The 21,190-nt window shown below is 33.7% G+C and overlaps 1 protein-coding gene across 1 annotated transcript; it reads left to right on the top strand.

Annotated features, from left to right (window-relative positions):
* Positions 1–2,413: 2,413 nt before the first annotated feature.
* LOC125073709 (lysine-specific demethylase 7A-like) lies at positions 2,414–20,725 on the top strand. The gene is made up of 23 exons (XM_047684689.1): positions 2,414–2,518; positions 2,971–3,056; positions 4,620–4,802; positions 5,082–5,194; positions 5,470–5,606; positions 5,912–6,098; positions 6,194–6,289; positions 6,620–6,765; positions 7,182–7,308; positions 7,520–7,642; positions 7,815–7,931; positions 8,057–8,508; positions 9,621–9,844; positions 10,055–10,218; positions 10,299–10,388; positions 10,835–11,006; positions 11,421–11,535; positions 11,775–11,897; positions 12,005–12,168; positions 12,330–12,429; positions 12,792–12,960; positions 13,259–13,334; positions 15,738–20,725. The coding sequence occupies exons 1-23, from the start codon at positions 2,418–2,420 to the stop codon at positions 15,815–15,817; spliced, it is 3,345 nt and encodes a 1,114-aa protein (XP_047540645.1). The 5' UTR covers positions 2,414–2,417; the 3' UTR covers positions 15,818–20,725.
* The last annotated feature ends 465 nt before the right edge of the window (positions 20,726–21,190 follow it).

A 21,190-nucleotide genomic window follows, 5' to 3' on the forward strand; every position in this document is an offset into this window, starting at 1 on the left:
ATACATATAGAAACACTTTCCATATTTCATAAATACATATATTAAGACGTCAAATATAGAATGTTTGTAGGTACATTTGCTGTAGAAAATCCAGTATACACACTTTTACGAAATAAGTAAAGTAAGTTAATGTAATTACGTTAATAAGAAGTTGTTCTAATAGCATAAGCGTAACATTAAAATGTGTGTATATCACATAACGTGTACTCGTACTATGATACTGATCTGAGATGGCATGGGAGTTAGAAAAAGTAAATCTTAATAGTCCAAGATCCCAGAGCCCCCAAACCTACGTCATAGCTCGAAAGCGCTTTAAATATGACAGTTTCTACTTTAACATAGGTGAGTAAGCCAAATTTTAGTTCTCGCTACATGCAAAAGGGGGGCCCTCTAGTACGCATACTGTCTTAACTATATAGTAGACTAGAAATTCTCTAAATATCAGCTTTGCTAAAATGAAATATGTAGAGAAGGATCCAAGAGCCCCCAACTCTGGGGTCCTACTCTATAACCGAAGATAATAGGTTCAAAATTACTAAATTTTCGTGTGATTTGTGTATATTTTCCTGGATTAGTAAGCTGACGACGGGCTGGTCACGGAGTGAGACCATGCCTTGGCAAGCCAAGGTGGAGTGATGATGTGTGTAGTTTAAGATCGAGGTCAATGGAGGGGTTTTATAGAGGCCTATGATAAATTCATCTCGTGATCGGAGGAAACATCACGAGGAAACCTACCCGTGTCGGATGTAAAATCACTACACCAAACGAATATCCGCAACGGTGCCGCATGGCGGAATAAGCTCATAAAAACCTACATGGTACTTTTTTATCAAAGTAGTTTTTACTTTAAAAAAATCAAATACACGTGTCGCGATTGTGATATTTTAACAAAAGAATAGTAATTCGTGGCATGACGGACGTCTATTTTTAGGTTCAATCTGTATTCAACTACACTCTTCTGATTGAATGGACCTTGATAAGAAATAAATAACGAAAATCATTTTTACTGCCACTACTTACGTCTATTTTTTATTTACTTAAGGTAATCAATGTTGTTTTGTCAAAATAATTATATGTGCTATAATTGTATACTTAACTATGAGTAAATATTTGTCGAGATAGAATGTTGAGCTTCAATCACGACAACAGGTAAAGGTCAAATTTAAATGCGTTTACAGGCTTTTATTTAACTTGCAATGCTTTGATTATTTATGTCTTGATAGAATGTCAATGCGGAAAATGAAAAAAATGTTGCCCACTATACGCACACATCGAGCCGAAATGGCCCAGTGGTTAGAACTCGTGCATCTTAGCCGATGATTTCGGGTTCAAACCCAGGCAAGCACCCCTGAATTTTCATGTACTTAATATGTTATAATTCATCTCGTGCTCGGTGGTGAAGGAAAGCATCGTGAGGAAACCTGCATGTGTCTAATTTATATATATGATGTAAATATTGTTTCGGAAACCACATATATGATATAGCTCTTGGATGGCCAAGACCCATATACATATACGAATATAACTAACTGCTGCTAAAATCCCTCTTATGGTTCGACGGCGGCGCCACGATTTTAAAGAAAATAAGACGAAATGAAAAAATAAAAAATATCGAATATCGATATCTCACTTTTGAAATATCGAAACTCGAAAATCTTTTTTCGATAAATTTTCAAAAAAGTAGATGATAAAATAGTATTCATTTTTATCTTGATTAGTTTTACAAATATCAATACTCGAAGATAAAATACTGAAACTTTTAATATTTATAAGGGCCGCGCTAACGTTTTAATAAAAATTATTCTAGATTCTAGAGTCTAGAAGTAAAACCGACAAGGCCTTATAGAGTCGGGAATCGGGATTAACAGAGCATATTTTTTGTAAATTTCCTTAAAAAACATGGATTCTTACATATATAGATCTTTTCGAAAGGTATCATTCTTTTCGATTTTTTTATGGCAAAAGTCTTTGTTTTTAATTTTAGATCAAAAACAAATTGAAATAGTAGAATACTAATTTTTTTTATCCATATCTCGGAAGATAATTGATATTATTTTAAAAATCTTATTAAAAGTTAAAAATATCTATATTTTTATTTGTATGTATCAATAGTACTAGCAATTTAATTAATAATATAATAAAATGTTGAAGCGCCTTATTTTTAATTAAAACTAACACGTAAACATTGATTAAGTCAGTTTATAAAATAAGGCGTAGTAATTTTAATAATTCAAAAAAATATATGTTTTGCAATAATGTATAAATAAAAATTTAAAATAATGTTACAAAAATCTCGTTAATAAAATAAATGTCCGCTCTTATAAACACATTGTCTATGTACCGATGAACAAAAATTTTTATATGGCCACCCTAAGCGACGTGGAGAAAAATAAAATAATTGTCTATTCGCCATCAAAATGGCGTCATCGAAGGAAACCTATTGTTTGTGTGGTCAACCATATAATATTGGACAATTTATGATAGAATGTGACTGCTGTCGCGAGTGGTTTCATGGAAGGTAAAGTGGAAAATATAAAAGTTATTGTCTGAAAACAAGTTTGCGAGTGAAAATAAATTAAAAGAATTTGACAGCACTCGGCTGTTCGGCCATCATGTTGTGAATATAATGTTTTCTTAAATATATCAATATTTTACTTCGTTTTAAACTATGAATTCACTGTTAAACAAAGTGATTAAATTAGTTACGAATATTTAGTGCATTTTGTGGTGTTTTTCAAGTATAAGTTTGTTTATATCCATGATCCCCATATAACTATCAAATACGTGTTTCTCTATTACTCTTTGTTTCGCATTTTTTTTAAATATTCGAATTATATCACTGTATTAACTGCTATCAAATAAAAATTTTAAACATAAAAATTAAAAAATATATATTTTGATATGTATATACAATAATAAACAAACCAACACGTGTATTGCTATTATGATATATAACAATTTTTTTTTCAGTTGTGTTGATGTAAAAATTTACCATTCTGACGATATCGACAAATACCACTGTCCAAAATGTGCGCAGACATATGGTCCGTCTGTTTGTAAGTACAAATATTTTAGTATTTACTTTTATATATGAAATTATGCAATACAATAAATTTACCCGCGCGGTAATTGTTTTGGTCAAATGACAATTAAATCTTAAATGAGTAAAATCAATACTATCATTGGAACTAATGTTGCCAGGTCTAATGAGAGTTGAGAAGATCAAATGATGAACAAAATTTAATTGTTATTAACTATTCAGGTTTAGAAATAAAAACATTAGCTTTCCTTGACAAATAACCAACATTTGAGTCATAACAGTATTATTAAGGATTCATCATTATATTTTATAAGGTGTTATTTGACTTACCTACATAGTATAAAACAAAGTTGCTTACCGCCATCTGTAAGCAACTGTTATTAATGTAGTTTCAACAATTAAAATAGTGATCCAAGAGGAGGGTTTATGTTTATTATAAATGCATAATTTAGTAGAGAAATGCAGAGAATTTCAACTTTGCTAGCTGGAAAAAAAAACAATAATTTTTCTGTTTGTTATTTGATCTAAAGGTTGTATGTAGACTATTAACATACCCATGTGGAGCCGAGACGAGAACCTAGTCCATAAATAAAAATTGATTCTGAGTTCATAATAAAAATACTCATAATTCAATTGTTTTGTGATATTTTTTTATACAATGAAAACATCCTAATATTTGTAATGATAAAGATGTATTCTTTTTTTATAAAATAAGTTTGCCAATGGCTCTAAAATATAAATCATTAAATAAAAAAATATATATAATATTGCAAACTCTTGCAAAGTCTCATCTAATTTTTTTTTAATTTCCAATAAGGTAACTCTTGATTGCCAGGAAATGTATTTTGCTGGCAATTAAGAGTATCACTCTATTACATCATAACAGTTTGTTTATTTAAATAATTATATAATATATTGATTGTATAATAAAATTAATAATTATGCATTATGAGGCAAATAATATTGCTATAACTGCAAAAATTATATACAAGTTAAAGAATTATCAACCTGAGCAGTTGGATAACAGAAATAACCAGTTAATATTTGTTCCTTATATTAATAGAGCACAAATTGCTCTTAACAATTTCTAGAAAATGCCTTTAGGTTTATATGAACATACATAAGAAGTAACCTTTGTAATTGCATCTCGGTTTTGTATTTGCATCACTGAATTAATATCTATTTTTAAATGATTTTAAAAAGATAATGGTTTATAGGTGTAGGTTACATCGAAAGTTGCTGTAAATAGTTGTAGTAATTCAAAGTAAACCCAAAAAATGTCAATAGCCAGGCATCAGTTAGTCTCTCTAAGAAATTAGTTTTTGATTACAGCATAGTGTGCTGCCCTGGTACATGTTACTGAAGCCAAATGTGTCGGAATTTCATATGACACATGCATATTACCTCATAAACCCTTCCTATTATCGGTAAACATGAGATGTATTAATATGAATAGAGATATTCCTATCGACAGTATAATGTTTTATTTACTAAGATATCTCAGTCAGTCTTCAAGTATAATTGGTGGTTTTAAAATTTCAAACAACAGTGATGAATTAAATTAAATTTTAACTTACAGTAAAAATCCCCACAAACAACCACCGGGCGGACAGATACGAGATTGGGGCTGAAACTCGGCCATCCCAAGCAGGTACTCCGGCATGGGTCCGAGCACTGGCCGCCCGTCCCCTTCGGCCGACACCCGCTTCGTTACAGAGAATGCGACCGCAGCACTTTACAGAAGAGTTTGTGAGGGATAATGGTAATTACAATTTTTTACCCATATTATATTGTATTTCGTTCTATTTAACAATATTCCTAATTATTCTTATTGTAACTTTCAATTAGTTTGACAAATATTATGGGATTCATTAAATAATGCAGAAATCTTATTGAGTGTATGTCTACATCAATTCATAATTTGTCTAGTATGTTAATAGAATTATACTCTAGGAATATAAAAAAAAAGTTAAGTAAATACCAGTAAATGTCTCACTGTTATTACTGGGCTCTTTTAAGACAAATATAACTATTGTTTCAGGTTTTACTCGCCCAGTGATTTTTAATACTATTGAAGGTTTGGATATGAAAGTGCCTAATGCAGCAACATTTACTGTAAGATCTGTATTAAGATACTGTGGAGCTCAGCTAGAGGTACATTCTAGTGCTACTATGCTATTACTAATAGACTCATTTTCTCTATAGAACTTAATTGGTAAATTAATATTATTCTTGATAATTTAGTCATTTCATCCCCCATATACACAAAACTTAAATTTAATGTTAAAATTCATTATTAGATAAAGGCAGTATATGATGAATATGTGCAATATGTTTAGCTAAAGTACGTACCCTAGTACTATTTTTGCTTTCAAATTCTACTAATTAAAAAAGAATTCTATTAGTTTATTATTTTTGTTTTATTTCAGGTGGAAGTTATAGATGTACGTAAACAGTCAACGCTGAGGATGCCGCTTGGTGATTTTATTGATTACTTTGAAACACCACCAGAACACAGAGATGAGAAAGTACTTAATGTACTCAGCTTAGAGTTCACAGACACCAAGTGAGTTGAAATCTTCAAACAAACATATTTAGCATGTTTAGAATAAGTTAAAAAATAGTAAAGACACATTCCATTGTACAATTTTATAATTATAATTTTTTTACATACTCTGCGTACATGAAAAAGAACGATGATGAAGAAAGAATGAGAGATGACAACACGTCTTGCGAACATAGTGTTATTCATCATCTCTGTTTCAAAGATGCTATTTATTTTATATTAAAAAGCAAGTGTGGAATAAATTATGGTGGAATAAGATTTTTAACTTAGACTCGACTGACTATTAACATTGTCTGTGTGTGCAGCCTGTGTCCGCTGGTGGAGCCGCCGGGAACGCTGCGGGCGCTGGACTGGGCGCAGCTGGGGGGCTCCCCTCCCGCGCGGCCCGCCGTGCAGCGCTACTGCCTCATGTCGGCCGCCGCCGCTTACACGGACTTTCACGTGGACTTCGGTGGCACCACTGTCTGGTACCACGTGCTGCACGGTCGGAAGGTAAGGCTGTTTAAATTTGATGAATTTACTTAGAAAAAGTAGGCGAAAGTGGCAATATATGCCATTGTATTAAACTTATGACTTGTCTATTTCAGATCTTCTATCTGATCCCTCCGACGTCCACCAACCTGGCGCTGTACCAACAGTGGAGCGCGGCCAACAATCAGAGCGAGAAGTTCTTTGGTGATATGGTAAATTTTTTTTTTATTTGTTTATTAAATGTTAAATTTTGCTTATGGTGCAAATGTCTAGAATGTGATTGTTAAAAATACCTAAAATATTATTGGTAAAAAATCAACAACAGTTATGTTCATATAAATAATATTTAATTAACTGTATAGTGATGTGAAATGCTTATCGATATTGACTTCTTGGGCTATACAACACAATTCCAAACACAATTACATTGAGTAAACCTTATTATAGCATAGTAAAATACAAATAAAGTACACTCCTTCGAAGCCCCAGAGCTTCCAGACAACTCCTTTACTTTGGTTACCCCGAGCGCGCCGCGTGTGCAGGTGGAGTGGTACGGCACGGCCGAGGTGAGCGCCGGCGAGACGCTGTTCATCCCCACGGGCTGGATCCACGCCGTGTACACGCCCTGCGACTCGCTCGTGTTCGGGGGGAACCTGCTGCACTCCTATGCCATCGAGATGCAGTTGCAGTGAGTGCCCACTTATATGTACAGTCAGAAAAGCTTAATAACCAACTGAAATTAATAACAACTTTTTCGTATATTTACATTTTAATTTTGTACGCCTTGGTGAGGCAGGACAATAGTAATCTGAAAATCTAATTATATTAAATTTTACCTCATTCTACTCCACAGTAAATATGATAAACTTTGAGCATTTTCTTGTTCATAAGATAAAGTATATGTATATTTGTTTTGCTGCCTATCTTTATACTATACAGTATATCAAAATGTAACCATAACTTGAATTATGAGAGAGACTGTACGTAAGGCAACTAATTAATTATTTTTTAAGATTGAAATACAATTTTATTGATTTCATATATGGTTAAGAAGCAGAGGACCTTCGCCAGGCATGGGCCAGTCTAAAAAACATATATCCCCAGGATCTACGAGATCGAGAGTCGCGTGGAGACGCCGCTGGTGCTGCGCTACCCGCTGTTCGAGGCGCTGCACTGGCACGCCGCCGCGCAGCTGCTGGCCGCGCTGCGCCGCCACAACGAGGAGACGCAGGTGCGCCTGCCGATACCCATTCACTAGCGAGGCCTACACATTTGAGGTCACGACAGACTCGTTTTGGTGTCTTCTCTAGGACACTAATTGCTAAAAGGATTAATGGACTAACATATAATCCACTGTTGACTTGTGGTGACTTTTCTTCTTTGCCAGAAAATATACGGTTTATTTATACACGATTTTAACTACCAGCATATATGTATTCTAGGACGAGGACTTCACGATAAACGAGAACTGTGTGACCACGCCACCGGCGGAGCTACCGCCGCTTCTTTTGAGGGGGATCAAGATCTTAGCGAATGCGCTGAAAGAGTGGCACGCTCTGAAAAGTGTAAGTACTATTAATTTTAATATGTACCGAAAATTCTACAACTCGGTGGTATATATTTCAATGTAGTTTAAAGACATGAAAAGCAATACTATCTATAATAAAATAATATTGTATATATATTTGTCTTATTTTAAAGTACTAAGTATCTTATAAATGTTTTTTCTTTTTACAGACGGATGCGTCGAAACGCGATAATGTGCCGAAGTGCCTCAACTCGGGGCAGCTGGTACGCGAGCTGTGTAAAGAATTACGTACATTGGAAAAACGTAGCAGTAGCAATAAAGATAAGGTATGTACAGCCTTTCATTCGCATAAAAACTCACAAGCCGACCGACCAATAAAGTTACACTTATATGATAATAAAAAAAGACCCCCCATCTTAGAAGTAACTCAAAAGTAATATTATATTTTCAGGACATTAAAGTAAAAAACACCTCACCAACCAAATCTCAAAGCAAGAAACGCAACGAAGCAGCACCAAAAAAATCACTCAAACTCACCCTACCCAAGCCCATAATGCACATGACACCAAACGGAGAATACCCAGAAGAGAAAATATATGCAGACAAATATTACATCGACAACAAGGAAGTCCTATACCCCGATAGATATATTCAAGATGTCAAATATGTTAACAGTGACGTCAAATACATTAGTGACAGTAAATTTGTGAATAGTGATGTTAAGTTTGTAAACAGTGAGATTAAATATGTTAACGGTGTACCCGATGCTAAGTATGTTTTGGAAAGTAAAGAGATTTTACCGGAGAAGTATGCATATCAAACTTATGAAGAGGTTACGTATCAAGATGGAAATGGTTTTGTTGATAGACAAGATAAGAAATCAACATTGAAGCTTAAATTAAAGTAAGTATTAATTACACAAGATTATGGACTCAAAAATAGTTAATAAAGACTAGTCCATTACATAGAAGTCCTAGGGACGTTCTAAGCGCTCCCGTCAATGCTATCACATCGGCGAACGCTGACTCGTTAGGACACACTTTAAACACACACCGACCCCGCCGGCGGCGTCGAGGTCCCTCGTTTATTATTAACCGTTCGCGCCTATGCGTATGACGGGTCTCTGTGCACACAACTCCAGACGTCGACGGCGTCCTAAGCCGAGTTCCGCCCTCACAGGAAACGCCTACTATGAGCCCTTGAGTGGGCTCTCAACATCCGGCAGAGTCTTCCACGACTCACCCACACGCCCGATGTAAAAATCACTCTGGCCAACAGTAACTGTTCATTCGAAAAAAAAAAGAAGTTAATAAAGACAAATTTAAACCCGCATAATATAATAGAATTACCACAACCTATAATTCTTATACTTAGTATTTTTTTGTTTGAGGTGTGGATATATGTGAAGTGGCTTCATTTTAGTTATGTAGATTCTTTTTTATTGGTATTTGTTACCAGGAAAACTTATAAAACAATATATTATTCTGATTTACATCACTTATAAAAATATTAAAAACAATTATAAGTAATTAAAAGTAAATATGTAAAGTATCCTCTTAATTTGTAATAACTAACAGTAGTTGCCTGTTTTTACTTAGCTATCAATCACAAGATTGTTTTTATCTCAAAGGAATATCAAGTGACAAAGTATTAAGGGAATGTTCGGCTTATTATATATTTTTAATATTTTTAACCATTTTTTCTAAAGTAAAATGTATATGTGCAAATAGTTATTCATCCCCTCTGTCGCTTAATAAATCTGCGAGACCTTATAGGAATATTTTTCTACAAGTATTCAGAGAAAAAGGGCATATTTATCATTAAAGCCCAATCAAGCAAAGTTAACGTCCACCTATGACTAAGCTGCCCAAACCCCCTCTCAAAAGTATCCTCATTAGCTCAGGCAGATTGTCGAATTAAAAAAAGTTATGCAATGTTATAAATATAAATAAATGCTAATCGATCCTAAGTTTAAGAATAGCTTAAGCTAAACTTATTATACAATGTTCTTTCAGCAACTCTCCTTCATCGTCAAGAGAAGAGCCTCCACCGTACAGTCTGCCCGAACACTCCATCTTAAAATCACATCTGATCAGAACAGACCGTCTCAAACCCGTGCAGCAGTGGACGATATCGAAGAAGGACATTGGAGACTATCACGAGGAACAAATACTGTTTACGAATGAGAATCTTCAAGCAAATATGCGGATAGACGGACAGGATATGAATTATGGTGCAGGTATTCATTATCTTTTATTCTATTGGTAATAATCTAAGCGTTTTGTTGCTCTGCTCCTGTTTGCAGGTAATGTAATTTACCAGTGCTTGGTCGCAGGTGACGGCTTACGCATTGGATGGGCCATTTGCTCGTCTGCTTTCCGAATATATATAAAAATAATGCTAAATGTTCTTAAATTCTTGTCAGATACTGTACGTAACCGCGTTGCAGGCATGTACTCCGCGCAAGACATACAGGAGTACCAGTACGAGGAGGCCGGCAAGGGCTACCAGCAGCTGTACGCGCCGGAGCTGGCCTACGACTACGCGCCCCCCGCGGCCCCCGCCGCCCCCGCCGCGCTGGCGCCCGCGCCGCCCGCGCCGCCCGCCCCGCTGGTAACGTCACGACATACTAGCGTCGATGGTTGGCTGTTCTCGTTGAAAAATATTAATCGCTGTTTATCTCGAATCGCCAGCAGGCGCCCAGCTACAGCGGAGGGACGTTTGCGCACACGCAGCTGCCTTCATACGATGCCGCCGTCGCTCATCAGTACCAGACTAACTACGTGAGTGACACAAATCAATCAGCGAGACTCGTATTCATCGAGTTACCGGTTAAATATTACATAATAATTATTTCCTTTATTGGATACTAGCTGCCTCCTCATTTTACCTTCTCGGGGGATGAAATAAAAAAGTAACCTATTTATTTCCCCGAAATAAAAAATATTAACATAACATCTAAATCGTTTGAGTGGTCTAAGGATGAGAATATAGTGTTGTTTTCGCATTCATAATATCAGCATGGATGACGCACTCGTTAAAACGTCGACAGAATTCGAAATTTGAAAAGTAATGACTCAGTTCTAAAGGGTTAAATTAAAAAATACGTTTGAAATGAATAAAGCAAAATACCTTCATTTTATTCCCTACAAATAAAAGGCTAAGATAAATTGACGACAAATATGTTACTCACACCAAACATCACTATAACATGCGTGCGTGCCCGCAGGCGGCGCCGGAGCCGAAGGCGCGCGCGGGCGTGCGGCGCTCGGAGCGGCCCGTGCGGCGCCGCGTGTCCAGCACGTACGAGTACGAGGACGCCGACCTGTACGTGGACGAGCCGCCGCCCGCGCGCCGCCGGCCGCGCGCGCGCTCGCAGCGCGCCGCCGGTACGCCCGCCGGTATGCCCACCACCACTTCCTAGTCCTCCTGGGAGTCGCCCAGCACAACATATATGTCGCTACCGAAATATTTGAGACAACTTTTTCACCTTAAAACGGCACACGATCGAACTCATTCTGCTTAAACTTCCCGTCCAAGTTAACCATAAAATTATTTAGAAAAAAAAATAAAAAAAGTTTATTTGATACACGAATATTTTAATTTATTAACTAAATCTAAACCAAAATATAACAATAGGGAAAAAAGGTTTAAGAAACAATGTTGACTGCAATCGTATCCCGAAGAGGTGTACCGTCCATCTTTTCACTGATTTTCAATTATAACCCTTGTATCTGTCAAGCTGTGACGTATCTGTTTGACATCAAATAACTACAATAACGATAATATTGAAAAGTTGTATTTTTGTAACTCAGCATCGAACAGCAACTCCACCGCCTACCGTCAGGCGGCGCGCGCGCCGGCCAACGGCATCGAGTCGCTCATCCAGGCCTCCGAGCTGGCGGAGGAGGAGCAGCCCGACAACGACACGTAAGTGACGTGTTAATCCGTGATTGTCATTACTGCCTCTCAATATGATAGTTTGTTCGACAATTTGATATGACCGGACTAAGATCCCCGTGACCAATGTTTTATGTTTTTCGAGACAGGAGCTGGTGATTAACGATTAAATTGAATAACTTGTTGTCTATGGGTGGTCCAATAGGTGAACGAACCATTCCAGAATGTTTATCTTAATCTTAAGTAAATTAAATATTTTTCTCGAACAGGGAAGACGCAGCAGTTGCTGGTATGCTCAGTATTAGCGAACAACGGTACGAAGCACCGGCCAGGACGTTCGGTCTAGCGATAGAGACTCCTCCAAAACCTACAGACACTTCTCGAGTTGAAAGGTATTTTTTTTAAAGTTATAAAAACGCAACTATGTATTCTCATAAATCAAAAGATAACAATTATCATCTTACTATGTTACCAAAATTGATAAAAATTAATTTCAAAGCAGCGGTGGCAGCGGCAGCGGTACCGGTGGCGGTACCGCTGCCGGTACCGGTGCCGGTAGTGGTACTGGCAGCACGAGCCGTGCTCGCGCGCGGAAGGCGGGTGCGGACGACGATTACGACGAAGAGGATGTCATCAAGGAGGTGCATCGAGACGAAGAGTATGGTTAGTACACAAGAAAGGAGATATACAAATAATTCTTAACCTATTATTGAATGGTTTGAAAAAAAGTCCGTGACTCTAAATGAATGAAAATTTTCATTCCGTTTAATACAGTTTTTTGAGTGTTTTCTGTAATTTTATAATTTTATTTTTGTCTTACGTAGTGTATCCATCGTTAGAGATGAGTTCGGACGAGGACGAGGAGTGGACGTCTCGTAAGCGCACCGCGCGCAGTCGGACGGACAGCAAGAGCAAGACCGACAAGTGAGTGAATTTTTGTATGATGTTATTACCTGTTACTACCTTATTATATAGAAAATTTGTCAAAAAGTATTTTTTTCTTTAAATAGTTAGTCGCTATGAAAAAGAAGCTTTTTTGGTCGTATAAAATGTATAATTTTATTTTAATTAAAGTCGTATTAAAATGCTGTACATCCTTTATTCACATGTTCTGTAGTACAGCATTTGAATAAAGAATTGCGCAACTTCTCATGTGTCCATTTTGTTATGACTGTTTGTAGAACAACATCAATTAATTATTTACAAGCATATTGACTGTCCTGATGTAATTTTAGAAGGCAGCTTTTTAAATCTTGTTTCTAATATTAAAAATACCGCCGTTCCAGGGACGAGTCGTGGTCGCCGCGCGCGCGGCTGGGGCGCGTGGTGCCGCGCCTGCGCGGGCCGGCGCGCGCGTCCGTGCGGCGCGAGTGCGTGCGCGCCGCGCTGCACGCCGCCGCGCACCGCGCGCACCACGCGCACCACGCGCCGCACGCGCCCGAGCGCCACCCGCAGGTAACTTATAACACCTAAAGATAAATATACGTCTCATTATCAACTATTGTGTTCATTCCATAATTAAAAAAAAAATGCTATTTGAAACAGCCCGGAGGCAATCATCCCATTCCTGAGGTTTGCAATCAACTAAAAAGTATTTAGTTGTGCACACAAAAACACTTGAACGAATCTTTTAAACTTTACAATTGAATATTTTTAAAAGTACTTTGAGATCCTCTTGCAAAAACACACACACTGTGACAATTTCTGGAAAAGCCGTTTGTGTTTACGATGTACATTGAGCGCTTGGTTTCAGAGTGCAAAGCGAGCGGTGTTGGCCACCAAAAGCAAGCGACCGCCACCACCCGCGCATCCCGTCTCCTCCAACAAAAGTAAGTACAGTGGTGTTTAATTAAACCCTATTAAGAGGACTACAAGAGCTAAGTGCCCTTGAGAATCGCACGCACACACTTACAAAATCGACAAAAACGGCAAGCCCGTGTACTAAGGGTTAAGCGAGGTAACGAGATTACGCCCAAATATTCTAATAGATGGCGCCAAACCGAGCGACGTAAGATCAATCATAAATCTCATAAAAAATAGATAGGACAACAGAATTATTTTTATTTCTTTCGATGTTAGTTAACAAATGATTATAAAATAAAACAGATTCAATTAAACTTACAATATTTTTATTTATATTTTGTACACAATAAAATAGACAGTTAGTTTTAACCTTTTTTTTCTATTATTTATATTATTATACCACAATTAGTTCTTATACTAAATATTGAAACATACCAATTTTTAACATTTTATTAAACTTTAATGATCTATTTATATAATAAAATCGTAAGTGTTCGAAATCTGTAGTGTAGTGACCGTGGGGTAACATATGGCGTAGTATTTGTTCGTTTTATTAATATTGGTTCATAAAGAAAAAATATATATTCAATTTAAAAAAAAAAATCTAAATATTTACTAGAAAAAAATGTTGTCAATTCGATTTGGTTGAATCATTGATGAATGAAAGGTTAATCATAATAGGTTTAATCATAAATCTCATAAAAATAGATAGGATATTAGAATTATTTGTATTGCTTTTGATTGTTATTCGAAAATGATTAAAAAATAAAACTGATTTAATTAAACTTAAAATATTTTTATTTATATTTAGTACAAAAAAAAAACATTTTGTGTTAATTTTTTTTTAAATTTTTTTATTTATTTTCACTTGTATGTATTAATGTTATTACATATGTCCTGGAATCTTGGAATAAATATTACACCCACTTTCAGCTGAAAGTTGGCACACATATTTAATCTCGATGACAATGCACGATTCATGAATTGCTGCTATATTCAATCCAATATGGCGGACGTTACAAAAAAATTTAAATTTATGAATTACGTACAAATGACACTTCTAAATATTCTAGTTCTCTGGTTCACAACAATTACATTTTTTTTGTTACGACTTTACTTTTTTTTATTATTATTAAAATTAGTTCATACATAACTTTAATTCTTATTATAAACAATCGATAAAATTAAACTCTTACGCAATATAAATAGCTTCCGTGTTATTGTTTTCGACTTTCTTTATTCTGTAAAAAATAAATATATGTTAGTAATTACATTTTTATTAATTATAAAATTATGTATTTAAAAAATATGTATCTTAATATGTCATAGTAGTTATAAAGAAAAAAAAATGCTTCGAGTTCATGGGGATCGAATGTAGACACTTGATCCACATGAAAGTCAATTGATGTTTTCCTTCCTTTGACCAAATACTCTATCGTAATTATTAAGAATGGCTCGAAAAATCTGATTATATGCGAACTGATTGCACATTTTTCTAATAGATGTTTTCAATATTCATAGTTTATAAAAAAAAAATATGTGTACTAATTAAATACTCTTACCTTTTAATATCGTTCATATGTATGTTCGGCGCTTGATTTATATAAACGTTTTTTAGTTTTCCTCACGCGTTTCACTTTATTTCCCATATTTACACAATTAAAATTTATAACAAATAATATAATAAAAAAACAAATGCCTAATTACTACTACACTATTTTAACTTAATATATTTATTTACAAGAAAGAATAAAATTTATTATAAGAAAACATGAAACAATGAATTTACAATTAAAATTACAAAAAAATATCTCGTAACGTAATGAATGATGCGGCGAAAAGATCGACACGTCTGTATAGCATCAGGCCTCGGCCGGCATTGTCTGTACACGGCGTTTACGCACACATGCGTACGTATTTTGTTCGAAAATAAGAATATCGGATTTAAAAAAAATCTATTGATTTTACTAAAAAAGTGACACCCAGGTTAAATAGTATATTGCTTGTAGAATAATCTGACAAAAAACCAGAATTATGGAACGTATATAAGTATAGTTATTATTGATTAAAAGATCTTTTTAGAGGTAACTTTGTGATTTTTTTCTATCGTACCAAATTAATTACATCATGTTTTCAAAATAACAAATTCTTAGCATGTATCCTGAAGATTATCATATCTTTTTTTCATTTGGTTTACTGCATTGGATCATATACTTTTTTGCATTATAAAACTTGCATTTAGCTCATGTAGTCCCCTTAAGTTGGTCATATGACTACATAATTTGTATTGAATTTTTTTCTCTGGAACTATTGACTAACAAAGCACAAGCTATTATTATTTTTTAAATTACGTTAATAAAAAAAGTAAATTAAAAAGTCGATAAAAATAAACTTTACTCTCTTTAATGTGTCCCAATGTAAATTTTCAGATATAAGACTGAAAAAAGGAATGAAGACGGCGAAACAGCGCCTAGGAAAAATCCTCAAAATACACAAAATGATATATTAATTTAGTTTTAAATATTAGTTAATTGTACGTAGCGACGGACATTAAGATGTATATTTTATATATGTATTTAGATAACGGACCAATATGTGTTGTAGATCCCGTATGACGTAATACATGTCCCCAATAAAGATATTAATCAAATGAATTATGAATATCATCGATAATAAGCAATATTTTTGCTTCGTGGTTCACACGTGGACAGAAGTACTTGTATGTCAATGGAATTTGTACAAGGGAAGAAAATGAACGTCTCGATAGATCTATAATTAAATGTCTAAACATGAAAATTAAGTCAGTAATTTTAACAAAAAACCATCGTAAATTTTATCTTTTTTTTTAACGATTTAAATCATATTTGCAGTACATGACAATATTTATTGATCCTTAAAGTTCCAAAACATTAAAATAATTTAAAACAGAGTTTTACTGTTTTTTTATTAAACATTGTACAAATTCCGTTGTACATATACGATTGCTAATTTTTGATAATAAATTATAAATTGGGTACTAATTTCGTTACTTATCGAGTTATTTGAATTTTAATACCACGCCCACATTTTCGGGTGAAGGTTCGTGTTAATTTGTGACATATTTCATTGAATAATTGGACAAGCGAAGCTCGAAATCGCTTCGACAATTGTCGAATGTATTTCGTCTACCAGTCCTGATATAGTATGATAACGCGAGCCTTCGCATACATTTTGATGATATTTCAATTCTATATAATATAACTCGAATGTTAGACAGAGAAAGAAATATGTTTTTCACCCATCTCTCTCACACACGTAAAATTATTTGAAACAAAATATTTAATCTACTCTTATATTGGTTGTAATTAATTGATATGTTAAATGTAGATCTGATTTGTATGTATGCTAAATTAATTGTATGTTTAATTGATGCTTTTAACATGACAGGCGTCTCTTTTTTTATCCGTCAATGTTAGGGTTATCCGTGTGTGCGTAATGAAATTACTATACAGTATACACCCACACAAATAAATAGATAAGTTATACATTTAAGTGCAAAACTACGTAGTGTAGATGTAGAAAAAATGCATAGATGTATTTATATAAAATTCGTTTTGTATTTGACGTTAAATATTACCCACTAATTTATTCCCCACTTTTCTCAGCGGATAATTAACACGTCAAAAGAGTTTCTTAATAATTAATGATTATTTAAATTGAACTAACCTGATGTTTGTTTATGTATTGTTTACAAAACAATGTAGAGATATTTCATTCAAGTAAATAATCAATATTTAAATGAAAACTGGATAAAAATCTATTTAGTGATTTTGAAATGAATACCAAATACGACAAGAACATAAGAGACGGTATTTTTAATATGACAACAGTAATGTTATATTGCGCCTGTCATGTTAGAATATCTTAATTTGTATATTTCAATTCGATTCTGAAGTTATTTAATTGTTCTTTTATAATGGTGTCTCTTTTTAACATTGTTGTTTAAATAAAGACAGCATTTTACTAATTTTATAAAAATGAAACGTATCAACGACATTAATTTTTGAGTCGAGGTTTATTCAGTCGCAGAGATGTGAACGCAGCTTTACACTCTGCTGTCACTTGTGAAGATTCTGTTCTACACAATTTTCAAATCTCAAAGTGAAACGGAAATTGCAATATTTTTTGTTTTATCATATTACTTAAGCTTGGAATTTTTTTACGATTGAAACTGTATTAAGACAACGTATCACTGTATCGGATATGTGTGTCCGAGGCCTAATAATTTTAGAATCGAATTATCTACTTAAAACTTATTTTGATGTTTAAAATGTAAAAAAAAGACAAAAAATATGTATTGTTTTTTTTTTTGCAAACTCGCCACCGAATATAAATTTTTATTAAAAGTTAAATAGAAAAGAAATAGTTTTTTATATCACATTGGTATTTTCGTTGTTACTTTAAGTGATAATAGTTGTTAAGAATTATTTTCTAAATGTTATTATTTTGTTAATTTAAGCTGAATTCGAAATGGGTGCAAATTTTGTTTATCCATGACATTTAAATACATTCAAAATTCGAGTCGAGTATATCGTATAGGGACAGTTTAAATATTACATATGCACCAAAATTTCTTTACTTACAATTTTTCTTTTATTTATTTTATTTTTACATATGGCAACCCTACTCGCCTTTATTCAAAAACGAAAAGTAGGTTCTGGGATTGACAATTCTGTTTAACGAAAATCGTAAAAAAAGTATGGAAATGTAATGAAATGAATATCACCACATTATCAACAATTATTGACGTAATGATTTGAACTTTTTGAAATTTAGACGAAAGCGAAGTTCGATAACCTCTTCAACCATTGTAAACGGTACTCTTAATTTTGTGACCCCTTTGTATGAATTCTAAACATGTCATGTGGAATGAATAAAATTTGCACTTATTAGCTTATTATCATTGAAAAAAACAGGGTGTATCATTTATATATTAAAAAAAAAATAGTTGTAAGCTGCACACACACATACAAAGATACATGTACGTGTAAGTATTCATCACGCGTGTTTTTTCAATTGTTTTTTTTTTCTCTCGAAAATATCATTAAATTATTTTCTATATTTCAAAGAATGTGCTATGAGTGGACTTAACTTTATTTACTTGCGGGTGTCTAGATAATTTTAGGATTAAGCGAATATTATGAACTAAAGATTGTTTTTTTTTTATATATTTGAATACATTGTATTGATATTAGCCCGCAACACTATTCGGAATAGAATCGGCTGTTAAAGTTGATTAACAGATATATACATTCAAAAAATAGTTTTAATTCGTTTTTTTTTTTTTTTAAATGTAATAATGTTATTCTTTATTCAAAAGTTTGTGGCTATTTTATAATTCAAAACAGTTGCTATTATGACATTAAAATACGACCGTGTTATGCAGAAATGTACCAACCGACATAGCAGTAATAATCGTTGTTAAGTGTTAAGAGAGCAAAGCAAAGTTATGGAATACTAGTCGCCCACGTATTGGTTCGCGCTTTTGAGATTGGATTGGATTACAAGTTTGCTTCATACCAAATGTCGAATTCGGTTCAGTAGTTTGACCGTGAAAGAGCAACAGACAGACAGACTTCGCATTTATATTATTAGTATAGATAAAAAATAGTATCATAGTTATATACATATATAATTTGACAGGATTACTGTCAATATGGAGGTTTTTCTCTTTTAAGTTTTAACAATGATTAATTATTAGTCATTCTGAGGGTTAGTACATTTCTGCACAATACGGTTGAATTCTATAGACATGCCAAGTATATCTGATACTTTTCTTATTCTAATTCGATATATCCACTGCAGAACATCAACTTCTATACCGTTGACGTGTTGAATGGTATTAGGTGGGTCTATGGTACACCATAGACTTTGAATAGGCTAGACACTGCATGTTCATTGGATTGTATGAAAACCGAGCGTGTCGTCTCGTCTGTCTGTCATGGGAACATGATAATAAATGATTTTAAAATTATAACAGTTATTTGAACAACAACACTACTTAGCGATGGTGGGCTGTTAAATTATACCTCCACTGAGTCGATCTACAGCCCTAGAAGAGTACGGTTCATAACGGCTGAATTAGAGATTTTGACATATTGAAGTAATAGCGCGTCAAGTTTGTGCAAAGCACTTCAGATATGCCTGGTTGGACACTCTAAACCTGTGTGTTGTATCGTATATGATTTAAAAAGTAATAAAAATTAATATGATTTCGAATTTGTTAATCAACTTTACCACTTCCGGTCGTAGTAGTAACGTATGCCTTTACTCACATTAATGCCTTTTGTGTAATATATAATCAAAATACCACGATGTATATAAATATAATATTCTAAATATAATGTCTCGTGAATGCAAAATTATTTTCAAACTAGACATTAAATGATATTGAACCGAATAAAAAAATAGTGCCTCAGTAGTATCATTTACTTACAAACAGTAATGTAAGTTAGTGTAGGATTTATTATACGACACATGGTAGTGTTCTCTTTGTCTCGACATATATATGGAACGATATTGGACCGACATATTCGTTAAAATAAGATTTTATTGCAAATTTGTTCAGTCAATGAAATGTCCAGCGAATATAAGTTATGAGAAATTTACTCCTACTGAAGAATTATCTGTTCCGAGTTAGATAGACATCTCTGCTATTAACAATTAACAGTTGTATGTCTTTATGTAACACAAAACTTCCACTTAACTACTTATATCTATTTTAATTCTTAAAAAAAATTTTTTTTTTTTTAAGATGACCAAATACCATAGATTTCCGATCTCGATCAACGTCAATGTCAATCATTCAAGGTCAAAGTTGTTTGTTAATCTTTATTTAATAGGTTATTGGAATGGGCTATCTTACGCAATCATATTTCGAATTGGACTGTATCAATCCCAGCGCGGAAAAAGTATACAGCTGTAGGAGATTAGTACAGATAAAATAATACTTTTTAATAATATTTTATTTAAATGAAAATGTTCATTGTAACGCTGGCCGTTATATTATCTTATTACAATAATTGCTAGTGGATATTTTATTGACTGGACATACAGACTAATTTATTTGAGAAGAGGATTTTATCATGTGATAAATGATATTTGTTATTTAATATAAATAGATTAGTATAAACATGTAAAATAGATTTATTCTATAAATATATAAAGATATATGTTTCCACTAAAATATCTGAACGATATAGATTATAAAGGCGAATTTGTTGAGGATTTCCGTTGTTGATTTAAAAATATTCCCATTTAAATCTGTTTTACGTGTTTATATTAATTACAATATCAAGATGACGCGAAAGATTAAATGTAAAGAAAGATTGTTGTAAGCTATCCATGAATGTAATAAAATGTGTATTGATGTGACGAAAAAAAAAAAAGTTTTCTAGACGTAGTTGTTGTTTTATTACTTGCACTAATTTTATGGTTTTTCTCACTATTTCTTCGGTCATTGATTCGTAGGGTTTGTGCAAGTTTGTCTGGTTAGGTACCCACTCATCATAATTATAATCTATAACCGCCAAGCGGCAATACCGGTTGTGTTCCGGTTTGAAGTGTAGGTCACCCAGTGTAACTACAGGCAGAGGACGTAACATATCAGTTCCTAATCCTAAGGTTGGGAGGTTTGGGCTTATTTTTTATGTATATCGTTAAGATATCATACAACGCTAATGTATAGACATTAACGTAGTAATAATCACTTACCATCAGGTGACCCATTTGCCAGACCTGCTACCGTTGCCATAAAATAAAATAAAAATCCCTAAGAGGCAATGATCTCGGCCGAGAATAATACTCTTTAAATAATTATAATATTTATGAGCCATTATTTCAA

This window comes from Vanessa atalanta, chromosome 25 (assembly GCF_905147765.1).
Source record: "Vanessa atalanta chromosome 25, ilVanAtal1.2, whole genome shotgun sequence".
Classification (NCBI taxonomy): Eukaryota; Metazoa; Arthropoda; class Insecta; order Lepidoptera; family Nymphalidae; genus Vanessa; species Vanessa atalanta.

Bases quoted from the DNA above. Each gene is read 5' to 3' on its own strand.
- LOC125073709 (XM_047684689.1), top strand. From the start codon at position 2,418: ATGGCGTCATCGAAGGAAACCTATTGTTTGTGTGGTCAACCATATAAT. The intron at 12,961-13,258 runs GTAACTTATAAC...GCTTGGTTTCAG, and splicing joins CGCCCGAGCGCCACCCGCAG to AGTGCAAAGCGAGCGGTGTT. The intron at 13,335-15,737 runs GTAAGTACAGTG...GTAAATTTTCAG, and splicing joins TCCCGTCTCCTCCAACAAAA to ATATAAGACTGAAAAAAGGA.